This window comes from Zea mays, chromosome 6, assembly GCF_902167145.1.
Source record: "Zea mays cultivar B73 chromosome 6, Zm-B73-REFERENCE-NAM-5.0, whole genome shotgun sequence".
In the NCBI taxonomy this organism is placed as follows: Eukaryota; Viridiplantae; Streptophyta; class Magnoliopsida; order Poales; family Poaceae; genus Zea; species Zea mays.
In genome coordinates, this window is record NC_050101.1 from 157,950,249 (window position 1) to 157,976,251 (window position 26,003).

The 26,003-nt window shown below is 46.2% G+C and overlaps 1 protein-coding gene across 7 annotated transcripts; it reads right to left on the reverse strand.

Moving 5' to 3' along the window:
• Positions 1-313: 313 nt before the first annotated feature.
• Positions 314-24,796, reverse strand: LOC100276032 (uncharacterized). 7 transcript variants are annotated; one of them, XM_035959483.1, is made up of 13 exons: positions 24,299-24,796; positions 17,577-17,639; positions 16,473-16,901; positions 15,800-15,871; positions 14,802-14,927; positions 14,495-14,707; positions 12,721-12,768; positions 2,581-2,742; positions 2,333-2,494; positions 1,388-1,481; positions 1,191-1,309; positions 1,070-1,114; positions 314-846 (listed from the first exon to the last, which is right to left on the reverse strand). In XM_035959483.1, exons 1-13 carry the CDS (start codon positions 24,689-24,691, stop codon positions 598-600), a joined length of 2,175 nt encoding a protein of 724 aa, XP_035815376.1. In that variant the 5' UTR covers positions 24,692-24,796; the 3' UTR covers positions 314-597. The 7 variants fall into 7 exon arrangements, with proteins under 7 accessions (XP_035815376.1, XP_035815380.1, XP_035815379.1 ...); XM_035959487.1 differs by having other exon boundaries at positions 314-834; positions 24,268-24,756; XM_035959486.1 differs by having other exon boundaries at positions 24,268-24,756.
• Positions 24,797-26,003: the final 1,207 nt, after the last annotated feature.

Consider the following 26,003-nt stretch of genomic DNA (forward strand, 5'->3'; position numbering starts at 1 on the left):
CAGGATAAGCATAGGGTTGTTGGGCCACGATTGACCAAGAACCATAATCCAGACAATATATAATCAGCTTTCCTCCCTTGGTCTATAAAAGGGATTAGAGCAACGTAAACAGGGCTACGAACTAGATCCAAATAAACTTCAGAATTCCCAATCTTCTAAGAGCATGCATAAGGGTAAACTAAAGATCGTTTGGCTATAGCTCTAGCCATAACTAAACGGTAAGAGAGAGCTAGGAGGTCACAATACTCAGTTAATACTTGAGCTTGTAATCTTCTTCACATTAATGTTCATCAATCCATCACACAAGAGAATATATGGTATTATGCTTGGTGAATTATCTTGACAAAATTAAGGTGGCATCACATAGGAAGTTATAAATTATTTGTTACATAGCTATACCTATACCAGAACCTCTCCTACAACATCAATGCCTTGCTCTACCCTTCTACATCAACCGTGCACAAATTAGCTGATGAATTTAGTAAGGCAATCACAGCTGCTCTAAACATGACAAAAATATCCTATGGTTAAAGCTATAATGACATCGATCTTTTCCCCCAAAAAATTGGAACAACAAAATACCAAGCACTAGTCCATTCAATACTTTATAAAACCTGTTTGTTTTTGTGTTTTGCCTAGAAATGGCTCTATATCGCCATGGAATAAAGAAAGTTGTTTAGCTAAAGCAAAACCACAATACATACCATCCACAGCAGCACTTAAGATGCCCCCAGCATAGCCAGCACCTTCCCCAGTTGGATATAATCCTCGCAGTGATGTACTTTCGTATGTTTCTCCATGTCGTGAAATTTGTAAGGGAGAACTTGTCCTGGTCTGGAAACAGACCTTAAACAATGAGCATAAAAGTAATCAAAGGGTTTTTCTCGAATAATCATGAGAACTGTGTGTCATTGTGTTAAGAACACTGAGAATAGAACAGCACGAAAACACACACAAATGATTAACAAGTCACTATCAAACTAGAAGTGAACTTTCTCATGTTTAACTACTTGGCGTTTAGAAATTTAGCAGGTGAAGAATCATAGGAAAGAGCAAGCAATTTGCATACCTCCACACCATGAAGTAGGGCCTTGCTAGAAACAAAGCCTGGCATCTGAAAATATTGCATTACAAATGAATCACCACATGTGGGATTTGAATCATAAAACACAAAATAAGAATTGGCATACCTCTCTATCAATCATTATTAGTGACTCTTGTAAAGCTTCAGTTATGTAAGGAGGGAATAGCTCATGAAGATTAGATGGACGAACTCCTAATCTATAGCTTGATGGTGGCAGTGTTGTAACTAGAACAGACAACCAGGTTAATCAAAGAAAAACTAAATAATTACTTACTACCTTAAAAGTTTTAGCACTGCCAGTACCTGACAGTCTGTTGCTGATAAAATCGGTGACACACTGTGCAGGAACAACGAAATTCCCTCCACCCATCATAGCTGCTCTTCTTTCAAATTGTCTCTGATTTAAACGAGTACCCATTTTTTGTGAGCTTAAGGAGGGAATTTTTTTTCCATTAAAATGCACTATAAATGAAGAAAAAAATCTGTAGAGCAAAAAGTAAGGTGTGTTGTGCATGTTTACAACTATCAACATTTCATACTAGAACATAATGCACATCCATCGTAAATTTTAAGATGGCTGACAGTGATTAAGCTGTCATTTTACATTAATTATTGTTGAGCTAAATGTATGAGCAAGTCCATTCAAACACTTAAGTTGATGAACAAAGGCGGGCAATGTATTTGTTACATTATTTGCCAAAATTCAATATTTTCCACCCACTTGAGTCTTTATTTCAAATTAGATACAGGAACAGTAATCACCAGGTTACAGTACCATAACAGAGAATTAGCTAACGTAACTCCCTAGAATTATTCATTTGATATCCTTTGAGAACAGCTAACAATTCAACTTACCCTTTTAGTTAATGAAAAGATGAAACTGAGCAGACAATATGGATAGTTTACATCTTTCCTACCCAACTTGGATACAGAACTTCTACAAGCACGCTTGCAGAGTGATGGAGTGGCCACTGGCCAGTAAGATCACTCCAACCAATTATATTTCATATCAAATTATACTAAATATATTTCCAGGTTGTATAAAGCCTAAATTATTGAGTTCAAACATGAGGAACAAATATGTTTCCAAGTTGTCAAAAAGAACTCTTGCGGGTTGTGACGCCTGTGATTATTCTAGTGTGTTGCTTATTGAATGTACATTATTTGAATACAGGTACACATTACGCAAGTTACTACAGCAATTTGAGTGGTTCTGTTGTTATCACACATAATTCTCATAACAAGTACCTGGAATTCAACGCCAGCAAGAGGACCATGGGATTGAAATGGCTTGAAATCATGGGATGATACAGTGACTACAAGAGCTGAGTTTGCCCACTTTGATGCACGCCGTGAGAACGACATGCCATTGATGCACAATTCTGATGGGTTTGTGCTGGTTAGAACAACCTGCACGCTTTCTCAAAAATTTGAAGGAAAATCATTATATTACAAAATGGAGTATCAGAGAGGGAGAGTGAGAGCGAGTGCCTTGCCTGTCCACCAGGGCACATACAAAACGAGTAGCAACTGCGAGTTGGCTCAGCTATGTCAAGTTCATTCTCTGCGTCTCTTTCACCAACAGACTTCACTATTTTGTAATCTGCCACAGGAATCCGTCCACGTCCTCTTTGTACTTCAGCTGCCAGTTCAGAGTACTGCAATTTGTGACATTAGCAATACCATGCATTATATAAACTGGCATCCGCACATCATAGAAATAGAGAAAATACTGCAACATCCCATCCGCATATGCTTAGCTACACCAAGCAGACAAGAAGTTGAGCATTAAATCATGATTTACCAAGCCCACAGGCTGCAGATACATCAAACGGAGCACAGCAGATACTTCAAAATAGTAAAATAGTACATTTTCTTTCTGCTATTGTTTCCGGCAATTTGCACTCCATTTCTCCATGTTTCATATGTTTTGGAAAAGATTCAATCAATGGATTTCCATCGCTGCCTTCACCCTAGTATTACTTTATAACTGGACAGCAGAACCACTGATGGAAGCAAAGATTGAGTTACCCTGGGCCGATGTCGATCCTTGGTCACAGCCCAGGAACAAAGGCACAGTACCATGCTTCAGTGTTCTGTCTGTTGAAGTGTGTATTATCCTAATGTAATGGGCATTGGCCCAGCCCATGTACAGTCTTTCTATATATACATGTGCCTAGTTGATAAAGGCTCTTTTGGAATGCGGGATTTCTTTCCCGTTTCCTGATTTTTTCTGTAAAAACGAATTGGTTCTTGTGAAATTCGTATATGGTTCCTCTGAAATTCCTGTGTTCCAAAGGAGACCTTAGGGTTCTCTATCAATCTCTAACATGGTATCAAGCCTTCTTCCCTCTCACCTCCCCTGCTCCTAGCCGCCAGGGGCCTTCCTCCCATCGGCGACCTCCTTGCTCCCGTAAGTGGCCTTCCCTCACGCCTGCTCGCCGTAGCCCCTCCCTGCTCCCGTCGGCGATCTCTCTGCCTGTCGGAGCTCCTCCCCACCCGCTCCGCCGGCATGGACACCTCCCTCCCCCCGGCTTCCTCCCTCGACAGTCGGCGGCGTCGGCGCCTCATCTCCAGCAAGCCACGGTGGCCACAGCGCTGAGCCTCGCCATCTCCCTCCTCTACGGCCCCAGCTCTCTCCACTACATGTCGGCGCCCCCTCTACATCCAGTCGCGTCGACGAGTGCGGCCCCACTACCCCCATCTGCGTTACCTCCCACGGCGGTACCGCCTACCGGCGTCTCCCCTACCCGGCATCTCCTCCCCCATACCATCGAACATGGGCGGTCGTGGCATCTTTGGCCGCACACTCAGACATCTGGACCGCCCCCAATGTGCACCTTCACAACCTCCATCGCTCCTCTCACCGCCAGAACGCCCTACAGGCTGCCCCGACTATCCCTGCTTCAGTTCCTATGGCCAGCCACCACACATTGGACATCGTCCCTGCCACTTGTGCGCCGACCTCTGCTGCTAATGCAACCATGTGGGCTCCACCCTCCTCACCGACCTTAACCGTAGCATTCACCACTACCAAGGTCGATGTGGTCGCTACTCGGGACTACTAACGTGTTGCAGCCCTCACCTGGGAGCACGAGTGCACCACGGCACATGCCCTCGCTTCTCAGCTGGCTGAGCTTGAGCATCACCTCCTCGGCTCCTTCGTCGTTGATCCTCCTCCGTCGGCCCCAGTGCCACTGCCTGCTTCGAAATTTGAGGTCGCGGTTATCGTCAACCTTCACGCTTAGGTGGCCGGTGTCCAGAACATTCAGACGGTCGTCTCCCTCGTCCTAGACCTCGTGTCCACTCACTACACCCACTGGCGCGACCAGATGCTCCTCACTCTTCGCGCTATGCCCTCGATGACCATGTCCTCGTCGACACCAATTCCCACCTGCTCCCATCCTGACATCGGATGGATAATGTGGTCCTCTCGTGGATTCTCGGCACGCTCACTGTCTAGCTTTAAGACGTCGTTCGTGAATCGTGAGCGGGTGGCATTGCTCGCCAAGCATGAGTTGCTCTCGAGGCCTAGTTTCTCGACAACCGGGACGCTCATGCACTCCACCTCGACGCCTCGTTCCAGCACTTCTTCTAAGGGGATCTCTCCTTGACTGAGAACTGTCATCGAATGAAGGGCATGGCAGACTCTTCGAGATCTTGGGGAGCCTATATCTGATCACATGCTTGTCCTAAATCTTCTATGTGGTCTCAATCGGTGCCACGACCACCTGAAGGCTTCATCAAATGCTCGATGTCCTTCCCCTCCTTCCAAGACGGCCACAACGAAGGAGCTCACCCTAGATGCTGAGTCCGCCTCGCTCTCTATGGCGTGTCTTGCACTAGCCAACCCTCTCGTCCTCCGTCGCCAAGGGGGGAGGCCTTCATGCCCACTTGCCCCACCCCTCCTCCCGAAGATCCTCGTCCGACCTCCAGAGGCGGTCGCCGACCCCGCAAGGATGATTGTGGTGGAGGTGGTCCCCTCGGGCGCGGCAGTCGAATGTGTCCGTCCTTCTGCAACCTTTGGACCAAGACCATCTCCATGTGGTCGGGTCCGGCTGAGGGTGTTTCCTTGTCGCGCATCCGCCGGCTCTGCTAACCACACCTCACTACGGTGCCCTTCCACCTTCGGTGTCCCCTCTTCAGCATCAGTCGTGTAATACCCGAAGTTTAAGAAAGGTGAAATAGTTCCTCAAGTTACATGGTCCATGTGATTTCTTTTCATCTTTATGTATATCAACAATAAAGGGCTTGATTAAAGCAACTAATCATCAAATAAATAATATAAATATGCACCATGCTGGTATTTCTTGTTGATGCATTTGATGTGAATTTGGGATCACATTATACTTAAATTTGAGTCAAATCCTTAATAAGGGAAAAAAAGGAATAAGAAATAAAAGGAAGAAAAAGAAAGAAAGAATAACGGCTAGGCCAAAATTCCTGATTTCGGCCCACAATCGCTTTCTACCCGCGCGGCCCAACCCCACCGCTCGGCGCCAACAGCCCGGCTCCACCGGGCATCCACACCTTCACTCCTCCCCCAGCCACACCACGCCGATGCCATCGGGGCCACTGGCGTGTGGGCCCATGGGACAGACGCACAAGCCGCCCACGCTCGACGCTCCGAGTCACTGTGTGGTGGGGGCGTTTCCATAGAACCTCCCTCACCCACACCCACCTCGCGCCCGCGTAACAGAATACCGCCATCCCTGCGGTGCAATGCAACGACCGTCACCATGATTCCCTGGCTCCAGCTGGCCTCGGAAACCATCTCTCCGCACCTATAAAAGGGGTCTCCTCAGCCATGCTCGTCGCGCCCCAAACCACTGAAAGCACCACCGTCGATAGGGAGAGTAGGGAGGGGAGAGATCGAGCGCCGCCATGGTGGTTTCTCGCCTTCGCCTTGGTCCGAGCCACAATCAGTACTGTAGAGTAATCGCAGGAGCACGCTGAAGATCCCCGTGGCTTGATCGGGTGGAAGGATAGTCAGGACCGTGAAGGATTTGTCGCCGGAGCAAGGACATCGTCGTCGTCCGCGCTGCAACGTGGGGGAGGCGTTTTGCTCCGAGATTTTTGGTGAGTCTTACCCATGTTTATTCGTTGCACATCGTGCGTAGCCGTAGTCTAGTGTCTGGGAGTTCATGGGATAAGGCATCGGTGCACAGAGTGGGTGTTCGTCTGATTTGTGCATGCGTCGCCATGAGTAGTACTGTGTCGTCGTGGCCAGCAGCCGAGGGAGGGAGTCGATCGGGGGCCGTAGGATTGCGGCTAATCGGCTATGATTAGATCGAGCGCATCTGATTCGGTGTTTCAATCGGGGCCATGGATCTTCAAACCTACGGTCGCAATTAGATCTAAAAATACCCCTTCGTTCATTAAATATGGACCGTCGATCCGAGGTTGGATGGCCCAGGACGATTCAAGATAAGTCACCATGGCCAAATTGCAAAATAATCCCCCGAAAACATGAGAATCAACCCGCACTCCTCTGCAGTAGTACTTTCCTCGCAAGTTAGTCCTATTTTTAGCATAGTAACCCCTGACCTTCTAGGAAATCATGCTCATTGTCCATCAGGCGTAAGAATTCATAAATTGGATAAATAAAATGAATTTTAGTATATAAATATTACCTAAAACTTAGAAAAATCATAACTCCCACGTTTTAACTCCGATTTTAGTGGTTCTTGAGCCTACGGTTTCGTGGCAACACATAGAATATTCTTACGCATATTGTTTCCATGTTTGGTATAATGTTAATTTTTGTCCCTATATTGTTTGTTTATATTGTTGCGAGTAGACGAGCAAGTGAACGAGGAACCTGAAGCCCCGCAGGTTGAAGATTCTAAGCAGGAGCTCGAATAAGGCAAGTTACCCTTAATCACTTTTCTTTACCCAATAATGTTCTCTATAATCATCGTGACATGTTCAGGTTAATTTGATGGGACCTAATAGGTTACCCTAGTCATGTTCACCCTACATCTTGCAAACAAATGAACTATTGGGTAGTCTTGCTATTGCTATATCTGGTTTTTGGGATTAATGCTATATATGAATCATGATCATGCTTTATCATTATTGTTGGATTATTTATTGTTCATGATAAGATTATGGTGTTAATTGGAGATGGAGCTGAACTTGAGATAACAGTGCTACCACAAGGGTGGAATGGAACGCCCTTGACCAAGTAATTAGGAAAGCTAAGGAGAGATTACCTTACCCGAAAGGGGAAAGCGGGGAGTATTACCTTACTCAAAAGGGGCAGAGTATAGGGAGGTCCTCGGATCGAACTGTCTGTAAAAGCTTTTCGGACAAGAGATTCCTATGCTTCATTCTTCCTGAATTCGTAGCGGGTTTTCTCGAACTAGTGAAACTTTGGAAAGGCCTCGTATTGCTACCCTGCCTCGTCTCCTCGGTATAGATGAATGGAAATTCTAGTCCCCTTGGCAAATGGGTAACACGGCTTGTGGGTAAAGATGTGCAACCTCTGCAGAGTGTAAAACTGGTTTATCAGTCGTGCTCACGGTCAAAAACAAGTCAGGACTCTCGCATGATTAACTTATGGAATTAAACCTAATTTGTCATATGCATTGCATTGTGGGATTTATTATAATTGTGATCCCTTATGTAATTGGGTTGGTATACACTTATATTTAGTAACTGCTAATAAAATTTTGACTAACTTATTAAAAGCAATGCTCAGCCTTAACTATTATTTGTTGATAAGCCTTACACTACACATGAGCCCCCACCATAAGTGAGCTTATGCACATTATTTCTCACACTTGCTGAACGATGAACGTATGTGAGCTCACTCTCACTATAACCCCCCCCCCACACACACACACACACAGGTGAGGAGCAGATACCCCCGGAGGATGACTACTACGACGAGTTTGATGAGATCTAGGTGTCGTCTCCCAGTCAACGATTGGCGCCGAGGAGATAGTTACCTTAGTTTGATTTATTTATTATCAGCTACTTTGTAAGACATTCTCGTTATATGATAAAGTTGTGGCATTTGTCTCTATACACTGAGTCGTTATATGTGTGGATTTCGACTTAGCGTACATATGAGACGCACCCGGGTTTGCCCTTAAATCCGGGTGTGACAGAACTCACTTCCGCCTCTCCTTCCGCTCCCGAGGACTTCGACCTCACCCACTTGGTCCACGTGAGGCGGTAGCTAGGATCAGTAGTCTTTCACCGGCTCCTTCGCCACCACGTTGGATTGGGTGGCGAAATCTCTCGCCTCCTACCACACCACTCTTGACATTGGCACGTATCCCACTTCCATCCCCCTCATCCATCTCTTCCTTCCTCTATCGTTGTGGGGAACGGTTCCAGTCTCCTGGTTATCTCAGTAGTTGACTTAGTTCTCCTAGGACCGTTCCACCTCAAAAACGTTCTTGTTGCTCCCAACATCATCCAGGATCTTTTTGTTCATTGTTTTACCACTGACAACTCTTGTTTTATGGAGTATGACCTCTTTGGTTTATCCGTAAAGAATTTGGCTACCAGGACCCTTATTACCCGATGTGATATCTCGGGCCATTGTACACTCTTCGGTTCCCCCCATCCTCCACCGCCACGTCCTCCCCGCATGCTTTGGCTGCGACCACTTCGCCACCACCTGACATCATCGTCTCGGCCATCTAGGGTCCGATATTATGACCAATTTGTCTAGTAGCTCTATCATATCTTGTAGCAGTAGCCATTTTGATAGTTTGTGTCATGCTTGTCAGTTAGGCCGCCATGCTCGTCTCCCTTTCTCCAATTCCTCCTCTCGGGTTGCTTAAGCTTTTGATCTTGTACATTGTGATCTATGGACATCACCTATTTTTAGCCTCTCGGGGTATAAATATTACTTGTTGATTCTGGATGATTTCACTCATTTTCTTCGGACTTTTCCATTGCGGTTGAAATCCGACACTTTCACCACCCTATCACATTTCTTTGTTTGGGTCTTCACACAGTTTGGTCACCCTATTCGTGCTCTCCAGTGCGACAATGGTCTCGAGTTCAACCACTCCTGCTCCTTCCTTTCTCACGGTGTTAAGCTGCTTGCGCCCTTACACTTCCCCTCAAAATGGTCGAGCAAATCGCATGATTCGCACTACCATCAATATGATGTGTTGGCTCCTTTTCCAGGCGTCTCTTCCTGCCAGCTACTAGGTGAAGGCGCTGAATACCGCCACCTATCTCCTCAATCGTCTGTCCTCCAAGACTGTCTATCACCCTACTCCTTCATTCGCCCTCTTCGCCATCGCCTGATTCTATACACACCTCTGCGTCTTTGGTTGTGCTTGCTATCCTAATACCTCTACCACCGCTCCCCACAAACTCATGCTTTGATACACTAGTTGTCTTTTCCTCGGGTACACCTATGATCACAAGGGGTAAAGGTGCCTCGATCTCCTCACCCCCTGCATCATCATATCTTGCCATGTGGTTTTGATGAAGACGTTTTTCCCTTGTTGGCTCCTCCCCACATCCCGACTTAGACTCTCGATTCTGATCCCGCCGACATCCCTCCTTTTCCTTTACGTCTAGTCCCGGCGACCTTTCACGTGCCATGCATGGCACCGTCACCTCCGATCGCCCCTCGTGTGACCCCGTCGCCCCCAACCATGCCATGTGCGGCCCCATTAGCTCACGCCACCCATGGCCCTGTCCCCTGCACCCATGCCACGCGCGGCCCCGCCTCCTCAAGCACCCTCGGCTCGCTTCACCAATCCAGCACACATCTACCAACACTATGTGTGGCCCTGTACATTGCCCCCCCCACCTGTCGCATGACCGGTGTACCACCCTACCACCATCCACCGCAACCCTTGCCACGTCCATCAGATGGTCACTAGACCTGCGGGGGGTAAGTGAAAGGGAAATGTGCCCTTGGGCAATTTCTATAAGTATTTTGGTGATTAGATGTCCAACACAGTATTTGAGTACTTATGTGCTAAATGAAGTGAGAAGTGCAAATCAAGGCAAAAGGTATGTTTCTAGACTTTGTGAATTGTTTTATGTACTAACATGGTTATCCAAGTGCTAGAAACAGTGACTAAAGAAGAAGAGAGAAAAAGGGAAAAGCTCGGCTCTGTGCAACCAATCTTCTGCTCGGTCTGGCACACCGGACTGTTCGGTGGTGCACCGGACAGTGTCCGGTGCGCCAGGCTGGTCCGCGGTGAACTCACCGCTCTCGGGTTTCGAAGGCGACATACGACTATAATTCACCGGACTGTCCGGTGGTGCACCGGACTGTCCGGTGAGCCAACGGTCGGCCGCGAAATCTGCGGGCGACGCGTGGCAGCTCCAACGGTTGGCGAAGGGCACCGGACTGTCCGGTGCGCCAACGGGCCCGAAGCTGCAACGGTCGTCTGTGTCCAATTTGGAAGGAAATCGCGCACCGGACAGGCTACAGTAGCTGTCCGGTGGCGCACCGGACTGTCCGGTGCGCCACTCGATAGAAGGCAAGGATGGCCTTCCAAGTTTGCCTCCAACGGCTCTTAGCTGCCTTGGGGCTATAAAAGGGACCCCTAGGCGCATGGAGGAGCCACCTAAGCATTCACTAAGCATTCTAAGACTCTCACACTCTGCCTCCGCGCATTTGATCAATTGTGTTAGTGATTTGAGCTCCGTTCGAGTTGCGAACTCTCTGTGCTACGTTTCGAGCTCAAGTCTTGGCTTGTGGTGTGCTGCGGATCTGTGTGTTGTGTGTGTTGCTCTCCTAGCCTTACTCTTTTGTCTTCTTTGTGATCTTTATTGTAAGGGCGAGAGGCTCCAACTTGTGGAGATTCCTCGCAAACGGGAGAAAGATTATAAGTAAGAAAGTCGTGGTATTCAAGTTGATCATTGGATCACTTGAAAGGGGTTGAGTGCAACCCTCGTCCATTGGGACGCCACAACGTGGAAGTAGGCAAGTGTTACTTGGCCGAACCACGGGATAAAAATCGTGTGTCTCTTGTGTTGCTCCTCTCTGTGATCATTTGTGTTTGCAAGAGCTCGCCTCATAGACTTGATTAACTTGCGCTAATATCTCTTTAATCAAGCTTGTTGGAATTTAGTGTTGAATTTTACAGGATCACCTATTCACCCCCCCTCTAGGTGCTCTCAGTAAGATAGCCCCCGGGCAATGTATTAAGAAAAAGACCTTCTCACACAGGTCGAGAAAACCCCCGAACCTCTGCCCCACCCATACACAGCGGCATCGAAGCCCATGTGAGAATGACCACGACCGGGGCTGAGCCTTAGGCCTGTGCTTTTGTGTGAGACAGACGAGGGGATTTTTTTAACCACAGCCTGAAATTCGCTCCCACGGGGAGTTAAACCCAGGACCTGAGGAGTACTACTCAGACCACCTAACCAACTCAGCTAGAGGCCCTTTCGCCCATCCGATGGTCACGCGGCGATCAGTCGGTGTTCTTCGTCCCGTCGACCGACTGGTGCTCACAGCCGCCGCCACTCCGCCTCTCTCACCAGTCCCATCCTCGATCCATAGCACGATCGTCGATCGCCACTGGCGTCGTGCTATGCAGGAGGAATATGAGGCCCTGATGGCCAACCACACCTAGGACTTGATGTCGTGTCCCCTTGGGCACCAATGTGGTCACCGACAGTGGATCTTCCATCACAAGCTCAAGGCTGATGGTACCTTGCATCGGTACAAGGCCCATTGGATCCTTCGGTGCTTCACCCAAAGTCCCAAAGTGGACTACGACGAGACCTTCAGACCAACGCTGAGGCTGAGTACCGCACTGTGGCCAACGGCATGGCCGAGGCGTCCTGGCTCTTTTAGCTGCTCCAGAAGCTTCACAACCCTCTCACGCGTGCCACCCTCGTCTACTGCGACAACGTCAGCACAGTCTACCTCTCCACCAATCCCGAGCAGCACCAGCGTACGAAGCACGTGGAGATCGACCTTCACTTCGTCCGTGAGTGTGTCATTGTCGGCGATGCCGGGGTCCTTCACATCCCGGCCACCTCTTAGTTCATCGATATCTTCACCGAGGGTCCCCGTCCACGAGGTTCTCGAAGTTTCAGTCCAGTCTCAACATTCGTAATGGATAGAGTTGCGACTGTTGGGAGTGTTGGAGTGTGTATTATCCTAATTGAATGGGCCTTGGCCCAACCCATGTACGGCCTATATATATATATATATACACACACACACACACACATGTGCCTGGCCTGATTAGGGTTCTATATCAATCTCTAGCACTATTTAATAATTATAAGTGAATTCATGCAAGTATGACACATGTTCCTTAGCCTATAGTACACAGGCTACCCTGCTCTCTGTTTAAAAGATAAGTATCCAAGCTGCTATCTGCACTAGAAAACTGGGTGAAATAGCTGGGAAACAAAAGGTAGTATCTTTATTGTTTTCTTGATTACTAACAGATCACCTAGATACAAGTTAACACTCCAAACCTCGCATAGTTGGCTTTGGCTTTAATTTTCCTCTTTTGAAACTAGCCTTGAACTTGAACATACAAATATCATGCATGTAATAAAGGTAATTACACTTCTCTCTTAATAAATGATATGCAACTCTCTTGCATGTTTGAGAAAAATAATGGTAATCACACTGGACAGTGTCATCCACAAAGATGATCAGAACAAAGAAAAGGTCTTACTTGGATACTGTTTATCAATTCTTGGGGATGCTCAATTCTTAAGCCAACCTGTAAACAAGAACCTTTGACTTTAAGTTACATAAACTGAAGTGTAAGCAATTACTCCCTCCATTCCAAACTGCAAGGCATTTTGGCTTATCTAGATACATAGCTTTTGTTGTGCACTTAGATATATACTATGTCTAGATACATATTAAGTTGAATGTATCCAGAAAAGCCTAGATGTCTTACAATTTGGAATGGAGGGAATATTATGTTGTACTGTAACTTGCAAAGATAAAGGGTTTGTTTGGTTCTGGGGACTAAAGATTAGTCCCTGCATTGTAGTCCCTAAATTGCCAAACATTAGGACTAAAGGAGGGGCTAAACTGCTTTAGTCCCTAGTCCCTCAAGGGATGAATAAAAGAGACTAAACCATGATTCCACCGGTTGCCCCTCATTTATTTCTATTGCCACAGGAGAGGGGCACTGACGGGAGAATGATAAAGAGCATTTTGGTGTTCTTACAAGTTATTTAATGAGTTCTAAACACTTTCAGTCCCTAGAACCAAACAAGGTACAAACTAAAGTTTAGCCTCTAGACTAAACTTTAGTCGCTAGACTAAAGGAACCAAATAGGACAAAGTGAACGATAGTTGATAAAAGGCAACAAGGAAGAGAATGTCCAAATACTTAGGGCGTGTTTGGAAACAAAGTATTTCAAACCATGGTTTTTTTTCTCGAACGCGCAGGAGAACTGCGCATCATTATATTAAGAGAGGAAAGGTCCAAAGTGGACCGAAATAGAACACCCGCAGGGCAGAAAAGAAAAACAAGCAAAGACCAAACCCCCAAGCCTCCTCTCCAGCACCCAAGCAAGGTGAAACCAATGGGGAGGGGAAGCCTGACAGGCCCCACTAGACCCTATTTAAGGTGACAATAAGCCCCAAACTGCCAAAATACTTCGCTCCCGCCTTATTCCAACTGATCAATTCATCTAAAAACAACCTCTTAGTCGATCTAATGGAAGGGCTCACTCCATCAAAAACAGCCTTATTACGAGTGAGCCATAAGCACCAAGCCCCAAGAATTATGACACTATTGAAACCCTTCCTCTTGCACTTATGCACTTAGCAATACGTGTTTGGAAACAAAGTATATCAAACCATGGTGTTTAGTATACATGTGCAAGGCTAGTCATAGACAAAAACTTTGGGTTGCAGTGGAGTTTCAAATACTCCAAAAATGTCATGGTATCTACAAAACCATGGTATTCAAACAGAGTTTTTTACAATGTAGCCAAACACCTCTTGGCAAAAAAAATACCATGGTTTCACCTCAAAACTCCAAAAATATTTTGTTTCCAAACACCCTCTTATGGCCCAGTTTAGCCAACAAATGAATTCACATCAGGCATTTCTAAGGAAGTTGCACGATCTGTGTGGGTGCACAAAATGTTATTACTAGTAACATTGCATTTGAAAGTCGTATTTGAAGCTGGAAAGTATAATAGGGTACTAGAATATTGTCAAAATAAAGAACATTGATAAGTTATGGTGAAATGTTCAGAAGCTCATTAGTTTCTAATCCACAGGATTAACAGGTTGTCTCATGAATTGGATGTGTGCTACATCATTTCAAATCTTCATTTCCACAATGCCACCCAATGAACTTTTGCATTTTAAAAAGCATGGCCTCATCTTCCATTATAAATTGTCTGTCATGTGACCACTTGATACAACCAACGTAAGTAATATCAACCTAGAATATGATTTTAATAGCAGTGGAAACTTACAGCAAAACTTTTTGGGCTCATGTCTACATTATGCTGCCAAAGCATACTGTATGTGTCACGAGCTGAATGACCAACTGCCATTACAACTGCGTCAAATGCTAGTTTCTGGCTGGCAGGACCTGGCTGTAGTTCCACATCAGAGACCACAATTCCTTTTACCTGCCCATCTTCTACTATAAGGTCATCTACTCTAGCATTAAATCTTATGGTAACCTGTAAAAAAAGGAACATGGTGCATCAATGCAATGGATCCTGCGGAACAGAAGAAGCTACATAGCTCAATAAACACATATATGCTGAAACTTACACCCAACTCTCTTAAGTGATGCCTGAATTTTCGCAGCAGTGGAACAAGTTTATCAGTACCCAAGTGTGGTTTCCCATCAACTAAAATGTTTGGAGGGGCTCCAAAGTGAACAAATGTTTTCATAACCTGCAATCCAAGACCCACGGTAAATAAAATAACCAAGTTTGATCTACGATTTTGTTTTATATTAAAAAGGAAATACTCTAATTTAGATGCCAATGTGTTCAAAGTTCAAACTGTAGAAAATACCTGATAAATCAGTTAATGGGATTTAAAAAATTCAAAACTTAAATTCTCCTGTTGTGGGAGACGCACAGTCGAGTCAATGGAAAGGCTAAAGAGAAATGGCTCGGCTCCCTGATCATTTAATCGCATGGGAGATTCAGAAATACCGCAATGACTGAGTCTTCAACAATGCTTCCAAATATTTCCTTGGTGGTTAGCAGAGGAAGGAGCTCTATGGAGCTCAGCCAGGGCCCGGGGCATCCGTAACCTTATCTAGGTTCTGTTTTCTGTTCTTTGGTCTTTTTCTTTGATTGAAGGTGGCTTGCTTGCTCATTGTGATCTAGTGCAAGGGTGGGTTTGGTGTGTGGTGTCTTGGTGTCGTACATTTGGTACTCTTCTTAATGAAATGGCACACGCCTCCTGAGTAGTTCAAAGAAAAAAAACGCAGCACAGCACTAGTTCCTTCGATCAGGAGGCAATGATGCACATCTCTGAATAAGATAAATGGCAATGAACACAATCAAAAGTTCATGCTAAAATCTATGAGAAAGCTATTTCATTCCAAAAAAAAGTCATGAACTCTTGAACAATTGGAACATGAATGTGAGCTATTACACAAAACAATGTTTGAGGTTGAGCCGCTGAGGTACAGTAGGAATTTTCTCACGCCTGGACACCGTGAAAAAATAGTGTACTACTAAGAAAATGATATATGAGACTATGAGAGTAAAGTTTTATGGGAACAGATCGATGTAGGTCAGGAAGATTCTCACAGCCTGAACACCATCAGTGTTTTTTCCTATCCTGGTCATCAGCTTCCCATCACTCCACGTACCTGCACCACCCTGTTATGATTAAGAACAGAAGATCAAGAATCAATGGCCTTAAGATTATGAAGGAATATGAACACTGGGTTCATTATTTGATCACTCCTTTTAATTCCCAAATGGGTTCTTGGTACTCCAAAATCATGTTCTTGGGCCTATCTCATGCCAGAAATACTTGTATCAGACTAAACAAGTATAAGCATGTTAATGGTCCAGATAATGCAAAAAAAGGCAAGACATTTAATCAAGAAAGGAGTTCACAAGTTGTTCAGACTCAATATTTTAGTGTGAGTTAAATTTGATTGTACATAAGAAAATAGTGTAATGTAGCAAATGTGTGCATGCAAACAGCTTCCAAAAATGAAAAGGTCGTATGAAAGGTTACGCCTGAATGTTTTTTTAATTCATTCAGTTCATCAGGAACATTGTTAAATGATCCATATGTAGATAAATTCAAAACATGTATGTCTTTATTTTTTAGATTATTAAATCAACATATGACTTATTTTATATACACGAAATCAACAAATTGCTTATTTCAATATTGCTTAACAAAGGCGACTCAGCCCACTGATCATTTTGGTGGTGTCTTGAAGAAAAATAGGAATCATTAGAATACCTCGCCAAAGCAAAAGTTGCTCTCTGGTTGTAGAATTCGTCTAACTGCTAGTGCACCAATGTCACGACCTCTCTGTTCAACAGGCTGACCACGCTCCAATAAGGTAACTTCTGCACCAAGTTCACCTAGCACAAGGGAAGCAAACAAGCCAGATGGTCCACTTCCTATAACTGCCACTCTGGGCTTCTTTTGTTGACGATAAATCATGCCACTATGAGTGTCTCTAATTCCTAGTACATTATTGGAACCTTTGCTACTAACATTTAGCATGCTGACCAGATCAACTGCTAACTTCTCTTCGGTCATGTATTCCACAACTCCAAGTTTGGGCTCCAACCGAGCAATAAAATCCCATGCCCTTGGCTCAATATTAAGAATCTTCTTAACATCCATATCAACAATATAAGTGAATTGAGGTTCTTTCAAAACCTGTAGAAGTAACACATATTTTACTATTGATGGTATGAACAAATATATCCATTTTATGATACTAATATAGGTAAATACGATTACAAATGCGGTGCAAACTAATCCAGTTTTATATGATGAATTGCATATAAATATGTCTAGGAAATGATAAGTACATAGACAAACTAGTCGATTGGACTTTGGAGGAAGTAGATATCACAAAATAGTTCATGGGGCGTGAGTGCATGTGTGTGGTGTTTGTAGGGTTGCATGGGTTCTTGTCCCCTTTTTCTTCTTAATATAATGATACACGGCTCTCCTATGTTTTCGAGGAAACAATATCACAAAATACTATCCCTATTGCAGAAAATCACAATTTTCATAAGTTCATATCATTACTATTGCCCTCAACAAATTGCTGACATGTGGGCCTGCCTAGAACGGGTGAATAACTATGAAAAAGGTTGAAATGTTGCCTTCCAGTCTGAGTGGGAGCACAGAACCACCAATAGAACGCTGAAAACTTAACTGTGGAGATGCATGGTGAAACTTACTATATTGTTTCTTAACATCATGTCTATTTGCCTATCTGGACCTTTGTAATCCAATTTATATGAATTGTTTCAGTAGTTTCAACATCAAGCATACATATCCCAATATCAACTAAGATAGAAATGATATCATCCCATGAAGAACCTTTCGTGCGTCAAATGACTTGCGGATGACAGTGAAAGCCTCGTCAGGGAGCATAGAAGGAACCTGAAGCATGGCAGCATCAATTAGAGACATAATCATAGCATGTCTTGACCACAATAATGACAGCATAAAAGATGAACGCTGTACTATGAAATAATGAGAGCAAGGCAGATTCAACCAGGCGATCATTTGGATTATAAGTTTTGTAGATGGATAGTACAACAGTACAACACTCAGCCTACCAGTTAACATACCGCATTCATTCAATGCAGGTTCACAATGTTGTCGTTACCTTAAAACATGCAGATGTTAATCCACTTGCAAATCCTACCTTAGTGGCTTAGTGTCAAACCTACATTCACCACGGACAATATTTGAATCGAACCTAGATGGTCGGGTGCATGAACATACATCCCAAACCAACAAGTTAGAAAGAAAATAGGCACCCAAAGAAATGGATGTTATTTCATTTTATGGCTGATCACTCATGGTTATTGCTGGATAGCTGGCCGTCTTGCTCAGTGAGGACTCCCACATCCTTCTGCATGCCATCACTGTGATTAATCTGTGGAAACAATCAACCATCTTTCACTATGTTGTGCATTTGCACGTGAGTTTTGGTTTAAGTTACTGCAGAAGGTTGGTCTCCATTTCTTTGTGCCACAGCTAGAAGATTGCTTGTTGGAAGAGTGGAACAATTTCTCTTGCGGTGTTAACAATCGATTCCAGATGGGTGTCAATTCTCTTATCATACTCGGAGCCTGGACCTTGTGGCTGCACCACAATAGTTGTGTGTTTGATGGGGCATCTCCTAACCTGGCTACAGCTCTTCTGCTCGCATAGTGAGGAGCTGCATTTGTGGGGTTTGGATGGGGCCATGGAACGTGAGGCATATCTTATCTCTTTCCACTTCAGCTAGACGACAGTGGAGTTTAGGTCGTGGTCATGTGTTCTTCACTGCAATAGGCGTGATTGCGTGAAAGGCTAATTAAACCACTGCATCTGGCTTTTACTTTTTGTGTGGTGTGTGTTTGCAAAGGCTCTTGCCCATTTTTCTTCTTAATTCAATGATATGTAGCTCTCCTGCTTCTTCAAGGAAAAAATGGGATTGTTCACATGCCAAGAGTGGATAAGATCGTGTGTTAGCTAAATGGCAGTAACCAAGTTCGGTTAAACCTTCTACGAGCATACAAAGTTAACCATCGTCGTGTAGTTAATAAGCCCTGCTTCCTAAGCATTTCCTAGATAACTGTGTTAGTTAATTACAGTCTTTAAAGACCTTGGGCAGCCCAAGAGGTGTGCGGCTGCCAAGGTTCTGTACCTCTATATAATCAAAAGCCTCTGGCTAACAGAGCAGATATAGAGCATAGTTATCTCCAACATTTGGTACCAGAGTCTTGGTTAGACACCAGAGAGCCACAGGGCCATCTCCTTACCTTCTCCACTCCATGTCGACCTCTGCTGAGCGTGCTGCCAGGCTCAAGGCCAAGGGACCCGGTGAAGGAGAGCTGGGCGACTCCTCCGGCCGGGCCGCACGTTTGAAGGCTGCAGAGGAAGCAGCGGCGGCGGCTGCTGCAGAAGCGGCGGCAAGGACGGCGCAGGAGCTGCGGGCCGAAATCGCCGCCGAGAAGGGAGATGATGAGGAGGACGAAGAGGAGGAAGAGGAGACAGAGAGGAATCGGAGGACGCGGACTCCACCGCGAGACAGGAGGCGCTCGCAGTCACCACTGCGGGACCGGAGGCGCTGTCGTGGCGGCGGTCGCTACGAGTCGCCGCAAGGAAGGGTGGTGTACCGCGACTCCGGCAGCGGCACGTCGTGGCCGATGCTGGACAAGACGAACTATTACGAGTGGAGCCAGACCATGAAGCTGAGGATGCAGGCGCGCGATCTCTGGGACGCCATCGAGGGCGGCCCTGTCCAGTTTCGCGATGACAGGCGTGCGCTGGAAGTGATTGTCGGGGTCGTGCCCAAGGAAATGGGCCTTCCACTCCTCGACAAGGCTACGGCAAAGGAGGCGTGGGACGCCATCGCTGCGACCCGCATCGGCGTGGACCGGGTCCGTCGAGCAACGCTGCAGCGCCTACGCCGCGATTGGGAGAACATTAGTGTCAACCCCGGCGAGCAAGTGGATGATTTTGCCATGCGTTTAACAACCCTGCACCAGCAACTTGTCATCCATGGTGACAAGGACATCACTGAGGAGCGTGTGGTGGAGAAGTTTCTACGCACGGTGCCGGCCAAGTACGCGCAGATTGTTGTCGCCATTGAGCAGTTTCTCGACTTCGAGGCGCTGACTCTTGAGGAGGTGACTGGAAGGCTCAAGGCGGTGGACAATCGCGAGGAACAAGTGCTGACCGAGCCGGTGGCCATCAACGGCAAGCTGTTGTACACCGAAGAGCAGTGGAGAGCGTGCTGCAGAAAGGAGAAGAAGGGAGAAGATGCAGGTGGTTCTGGTTTCAGAAATCAGCGCGGTGGCGGTGGACGTAGCTGCGGTGGTGGACGAGGACGAGGCAGAGGCGGTGGACGTGGTGGCGGACGAGGAGATGGCAATGTTGCTGGCCGCGTCGGCCCCAACACCTGCCTCAACTGCAACCAGGAGGGCCATTGGGCACGTGAGTGTCCCCAGCCGCGCCGTGAAGATGCAGAGCGCGGCGATGGAGGTGGAAACTGTGCTGGCCGCGGCGGTGGCAACCGTGGTGGAGGCCGCGGCGGTAGAAATCAGGCTGGACAGCGTGGCGGGAACCAAGGAAGGCATGAGGCACGCGTCCAGTACGCCGAGTGTGATGAAGATGGCGCTTTGTTCCTGGCACATGGCTTTATCAGCCTGGAACAGAGCACGCCGGCGCACAGCTACACGGCACAGCACGTCGAGTTCTCCAAGCCACGTGCTTGTGCCTATCTTGGCGTGGACGAAGAAGTGGACAGCGGTTGGTACCTGGATTCCGGAGCGACGCATCATATGACCGGGCGCCAAGAGTTCTTTGCTGATCTGAACACTAGCGTTCGAGGAACGGTCCGGTTCGGGGACGCGTCGAAGGTAGAGATCAAGGGCGTTGGGTCTATCATCTTCCAAGCCAAGACCGGTGAGCAGAGGGTTCTTCATGGCGTCTACTACATTCCGGCGCTGAAGAACTCTATCCTAAGTCTGGGACAGCTTGATGAAGGAGGGTCCAAGGTTGTGATTGACCATGGCGTGCTTCGCATTTGGGACAAGAACCGTCGTCTGCTCGCTAAGGTACATAGAGGGAAGAACAGGTTATATATTCTGCATCTTGAGGCTGCACAACCTATCTGTCTTACGGCGCGCAAGGATGTTGAGGCGTGGCAGTGGCATGAGCGTTTCGGCCATCTGCACTTCGACGCCATTCGGCGACTCAGCAAGGAAGAGATGGCGCGCGGGATGCCGGTGGTCGACCATGTTGAGCAGGTGTGTGACACCTGCGTTACCACCAAGCAGAGGCGGCGTTCATTTCCAGTTGCAGCAGCATACCGTGCCCAGAATCAGCTTGAGCTGGTGCACGGTGACTTGTGCGGCCCGGTCACGCCAGCGACACCGGCGGGCAACCACTATATCTTGCTGCTCGTCGATGACGCCACCCGCTTTATGTGGGATGTGCTGCTGCCATCCAAGGACGCAGCGGCAGAAGCAATCAAGAAGGTCAAGGTGGCAGCAGAGGTGGAAAGCGGGCGCAAGTTGAAGGTCCTGCGCACCGACAATGGCGGTGAATTCACCGCCGCGGAGTTTGCTGCATACTGCGCTGACGAAGGTATTAAACGGCATTTCAGTGCCCCTTATTCACCGCAATAGAACGGTGTTGTTGAACGCAGGAACCAAACAGTGGTGGCCATGGGACGGGCTTTGATCAAGCAACGCCGAATGCCCTCTCGGTTTTGGGGGGAGGCTGTGATGACAGTTGTGCACATTTTGAATCGATCCCCGACAAAGGCACTGAAGAATGTCACTCCTTATGAGGCGTGGCATGGCCGGGCACCAACAGTCGGCCATCTCAAGGTCTTTGGTTGTGTGACCTATACCCGACGGCTCACTCAACTTCACAAGCTTGATGACCGCGGCGAGGCTGGTGTGTTTATCGGCTATGCGGAAGGGGCCAAAGCATATCGTATCTATGATCCAGTATCCCAGCGCGTGCGTGTCAGCCGCGATGTGGTGTTCGACGAAGGGTGTGGCTGGGACTGGGAATCACCGGCAGCAGGCACATCAGAAGCAGCGGACAGAGAATTTATTGTTGAATTCCCATGGGCGGAGGAATTCCCTGAAGCAGGAGGTTCAGCGTCGCCTTCACCATTTCCTGCGCCACATCCTGCATCACCTGGTTTCTCTCCGGAAAGTGCAGGAGAGCATGCAGCAGAAGCAGAGGAGTCGGCAGCGGAGGCATCTACGTCGCCCAGAACACCCACACCAGCTCCAGCAAGTCCTCAGGTAGAGCATGTGACCCCCTTGGAGGATGATGATGAAAGGGTGGATGCCTACCATGACGGTGAAGAACTCCGTTATCGAAAGATTCATGACATTATTGGTGATCAGCCAACCCCTCTGTCGGCGCAGCGGCTGTTTGCAGAACTGAATCTCACCCATTCTGGTGAGCCTACAAGCTATGAAGAAGCCAAGGATGATTCAGATTGGCAAGCAGCAATGGAGGAGCTGAGATCAGTAGAGCGGAATGGGACTTGGGAACTTGTTTCTCCCCGTCCCGGTCACCGCCCAATCTCACTAAAATGGGTGTTTAAGCTGAAGAAGGATGAGCATGGAGCTGTGATTAGGCACAAGGCAAGACTTGTGGCCCGTGGTTTTGTTCAACAGGAGGGAATTGATTATGAAGATGTTTTTGCACCAGTTGCAAGGATGGAATCAGTACGTGTTTTGCTTGCTTTAGCAGCACAAGAAGGATGGGCAGTACATCACATGGATGTGAAGTCTGCGTTCTTGAATGGAGAACTCAAGGAGGAGGTTTATGTTACTCAGCCACCAGGTTTTGCAGTATCAGGAGAGGAGAAGAAAGTGTACAGGCTACACAAGGCTTTGTATGGCTTAAGACAGGCCCCTCGGGCATGGAATGCTAAACTTGATCTGACTCTCAAGCAGATGGGTTTTGAGCAGAATGTGTATGAAGCTGCTATGTACAGGAAGGGATCAGGTGACTCCCTACTGGTAATTGGAGTTTATGTTGATGATTTGATCATCACAGGAGTCAATCAGCAGAAGATTGAATCCTTCAAGGCAAAGATGAAGCAAACCTTTGAAATGAGTGATCTGGGTCTTCTGTCTTTCTATCTTGGAATTGAGGTAAGACAATCAGAGGGGAGCATTACCCTGAAGCAAACCCATTATGCTAAGAAGATACTTGAACTTGGTGGTATGGCAGGTTGTAATCCAGCCACTACACCCATGGAAGAAAGGCTGAAATTGAGCAAGGAAAGTACAGCAAAGGAAGTAAATCCAACTCAGTACAGAAGACTGGTTGGCAGCTTGAGATACCTAGTGCACACAAGACCAGATTTGGCTTTTGCTGTAGGGTATGTTAGCAGATTCCTGGAGAAGCCAACAACTGAACATCTTCAGGCTGTGAAGAGGATCTTGAGGTACCTGGCTGGTACTCTAGATCATGGGCTATGCTACACCAGAACAACAGGCAAATCATGGTTTGTGGGTTACAGTGATTCAGATTTGGCTGGAGATATTGATTCAAGCAAAAGCACAACTGGATGTTTGTTCTTCCTTGGAACCAGCCTGGTCAGCTGGCAGTCTGTCAAACAGAGAGTTGTTGCTCTGTCTAGCTGTGAGGCTGAATATGTGGCGATGACAACAGCTGCAACCCAAGCTTTGTGGTTGTCAAGGCTGTTTGCAGATTTGCTGGGAAGAAAAATTGAAGTGGTGGAACTCAGAGTAGATAATAAGTCTGCTCTGGCTTTAGCAAAGAATCCTGTTTTCCATGACAGGAGCAAGCATATTAGAATCAAGCATCATTTCATCAGAGATTGTGTGGAAGAAGGTAGCATCAAGACAGAGTTCATTCCCACTGCAGATCAGCTCGCTGATATATTGACTAAAGCTTTGGGCAAGACCAAGCTGGAAGAGATGAGGAGCAGGATTGGGATCAAGGAGATCAAGACTAGTTGAAGCAGGTCTTAGGGGGAGAAATGTAGTTAATAAGCCCTGCTTCCTAAGCATTTCCTAGATAACTGTGTTAGTTAATTACAGTCTTTAAAGACCTTGGGCAGCCCAAGAGGTGTGGGGCTGCCAAGGTTCTGTACCTCTATATAAGGCCTGTTTGGCACAGCTTATTTTCAGCTTCTTCACAAATTTAAGCTGAAGTTCTGCCAAACAGGCAGCTTCTGCAGCAGCTTATCAGTTCAACTGCTTCTCAAAATGAACTAAAAGCAGCCAACAAGCAGAAGCTGCTTTTTACCAGCTTATCAGATAAGCTGCTTTTTCAACAAGCAGCAGCTGTCCCAAACAGGGCCATAATCAAAAGCCTCTGGCTAACAGAGCAGATATAGAGCAGAGTTATCTCCAACACGTCGAATGCATGAAGTCTGAAGCCTACTGTTCTTTTAAGCAAGATGGCAGGCTCAATCCTACCGTTCAACGTACCGAAACCTCTGTTTCAGTAAGCTATCGTTGATTCACTAAATACCTCGCAATTGCAGGGCATTTTGAATTAAACTGACCTATCGATTTGAAGCGATGGCTGATGCGTACCGGGAACTTGATGGCTTTGGCGATGGCCTGGAGTAGCGGCAGGGAGATGCCGGTGAAGTCCTTGCCTGGGTCGTCGCGGGCGGGAACAGCGAGCTTCGAGAGCCGCCAGTACCCGGACTCCCGCCCCTTGCTCCCCTCCTCCGGGGCGGCCTGGCGTAGCAACTCCTGTTTTCGCCTGTTCAACCGCTTCTTCTCCGACGGGTACCGCTGCTTCCCCGTGCGCTTCGCGCAGCGCACCACGGCGCCCCACCCGCATCGGCGTGGCCGCGGGAACGAGCTGGTCGCGCCATGGAGGAGTTGGCTAGGTTTCGGGCGCAGAGACTGGGGCAGCGGGAGGGAGAAGGCTGTAAGACTGAGGCTCCAGGCGGAGGCAGCCGCGAACGCCATCGCCATGGCGCGGATGGTGGACTGGACTGGAAGAAGCCAGAGCGCTTGCGCGGCCCTGTGGATAAGAGTGGCGAGTGGGTTTTAGACTGAGATTTATTCCGGGTCAATACGAGGCCTCGTGTTCGTTTGAACACTCAAATTTATGCAAAGTGGAAATAAATCGTTGTCTTCGGATTAATATCAGCTGTTCGTACTGCTACATATACAATTTATAGAAATAAAACACTGTAAAAATAGTATAAACTAGTACAGATTAAAACCAAACCAACAGGCTATATGCAATAAAGTCTTATGAATTTCCTATATTCGTGATGCCTATAAAGTGTTATTTGGTTAAGAAAGACTTGACTAGCTACGATAATAATAAGTTTAAATAGAACAATATAAATAGTACAGTATCTGATTACGTCATTACAGTTAGAATCGAAGGTGTTTGATTTCTAGAGACTAATTTAGTCCATTCATTTTATTCTATTTTGGAAAATTAAAAGAGTTTTAGTTTTCATATTTAACAATTTATGGACTAAAATAAAATAAAATAGATAAATTAAACATTAGTCCATATAAACCAAACACCCCTTTAAACATGTTTTAGTGTTATGAATTATCAATTACACTATAAATATGTGAACCAAACGGCACATAGTAATTTAGAGACTAAAATAAAATAAAAACTGCTAAAACACCCCTAAGAAGAATGATGCAGACAACATATTTCAAATTCAATATTTCACTCCCTATTGCACTCCCTACTTCAAACTCCAGGGAACAGTACAGCGTTTTACACGCCAGATTACACGGACTGGCCTAAGAACACTAGAAATTCAAGGGCGAGGCATCAAAACATTAGAAATTCTAAAGGCAAGATAATACATATATAATTAGGAATGTAATTGAATCGAATACGGACGGATATCACTAAAACTATATTTATTTTCATATTTTTATTCAGATTCGAATACTGATAGTTTCGAATACGAATACGGATGTTCTCGGATACACATACGGATAGTTGTGTGTCGAATACGGAACTAGTCGGATACGGATATTATCGGTAACAAATTTTCTGTCATATATCGTGTAAGACATCATTCCACACATATCATGGTTGTAATCATGCATCCACTCTTTGAGTCCAAACATTTTTTAGTATTATATGTGTACATATGTCACATTTTTTTGTAAAAATTCATGAATTTTTAGTCTATGTGCGTGTTATTAATTTATTTTACATAAAATTATCAAAATACAAATAAGTTACCAAAACTAATAAACATTCTATAAGAATATAACCTCAAGCCTCCACATGAAAATGATA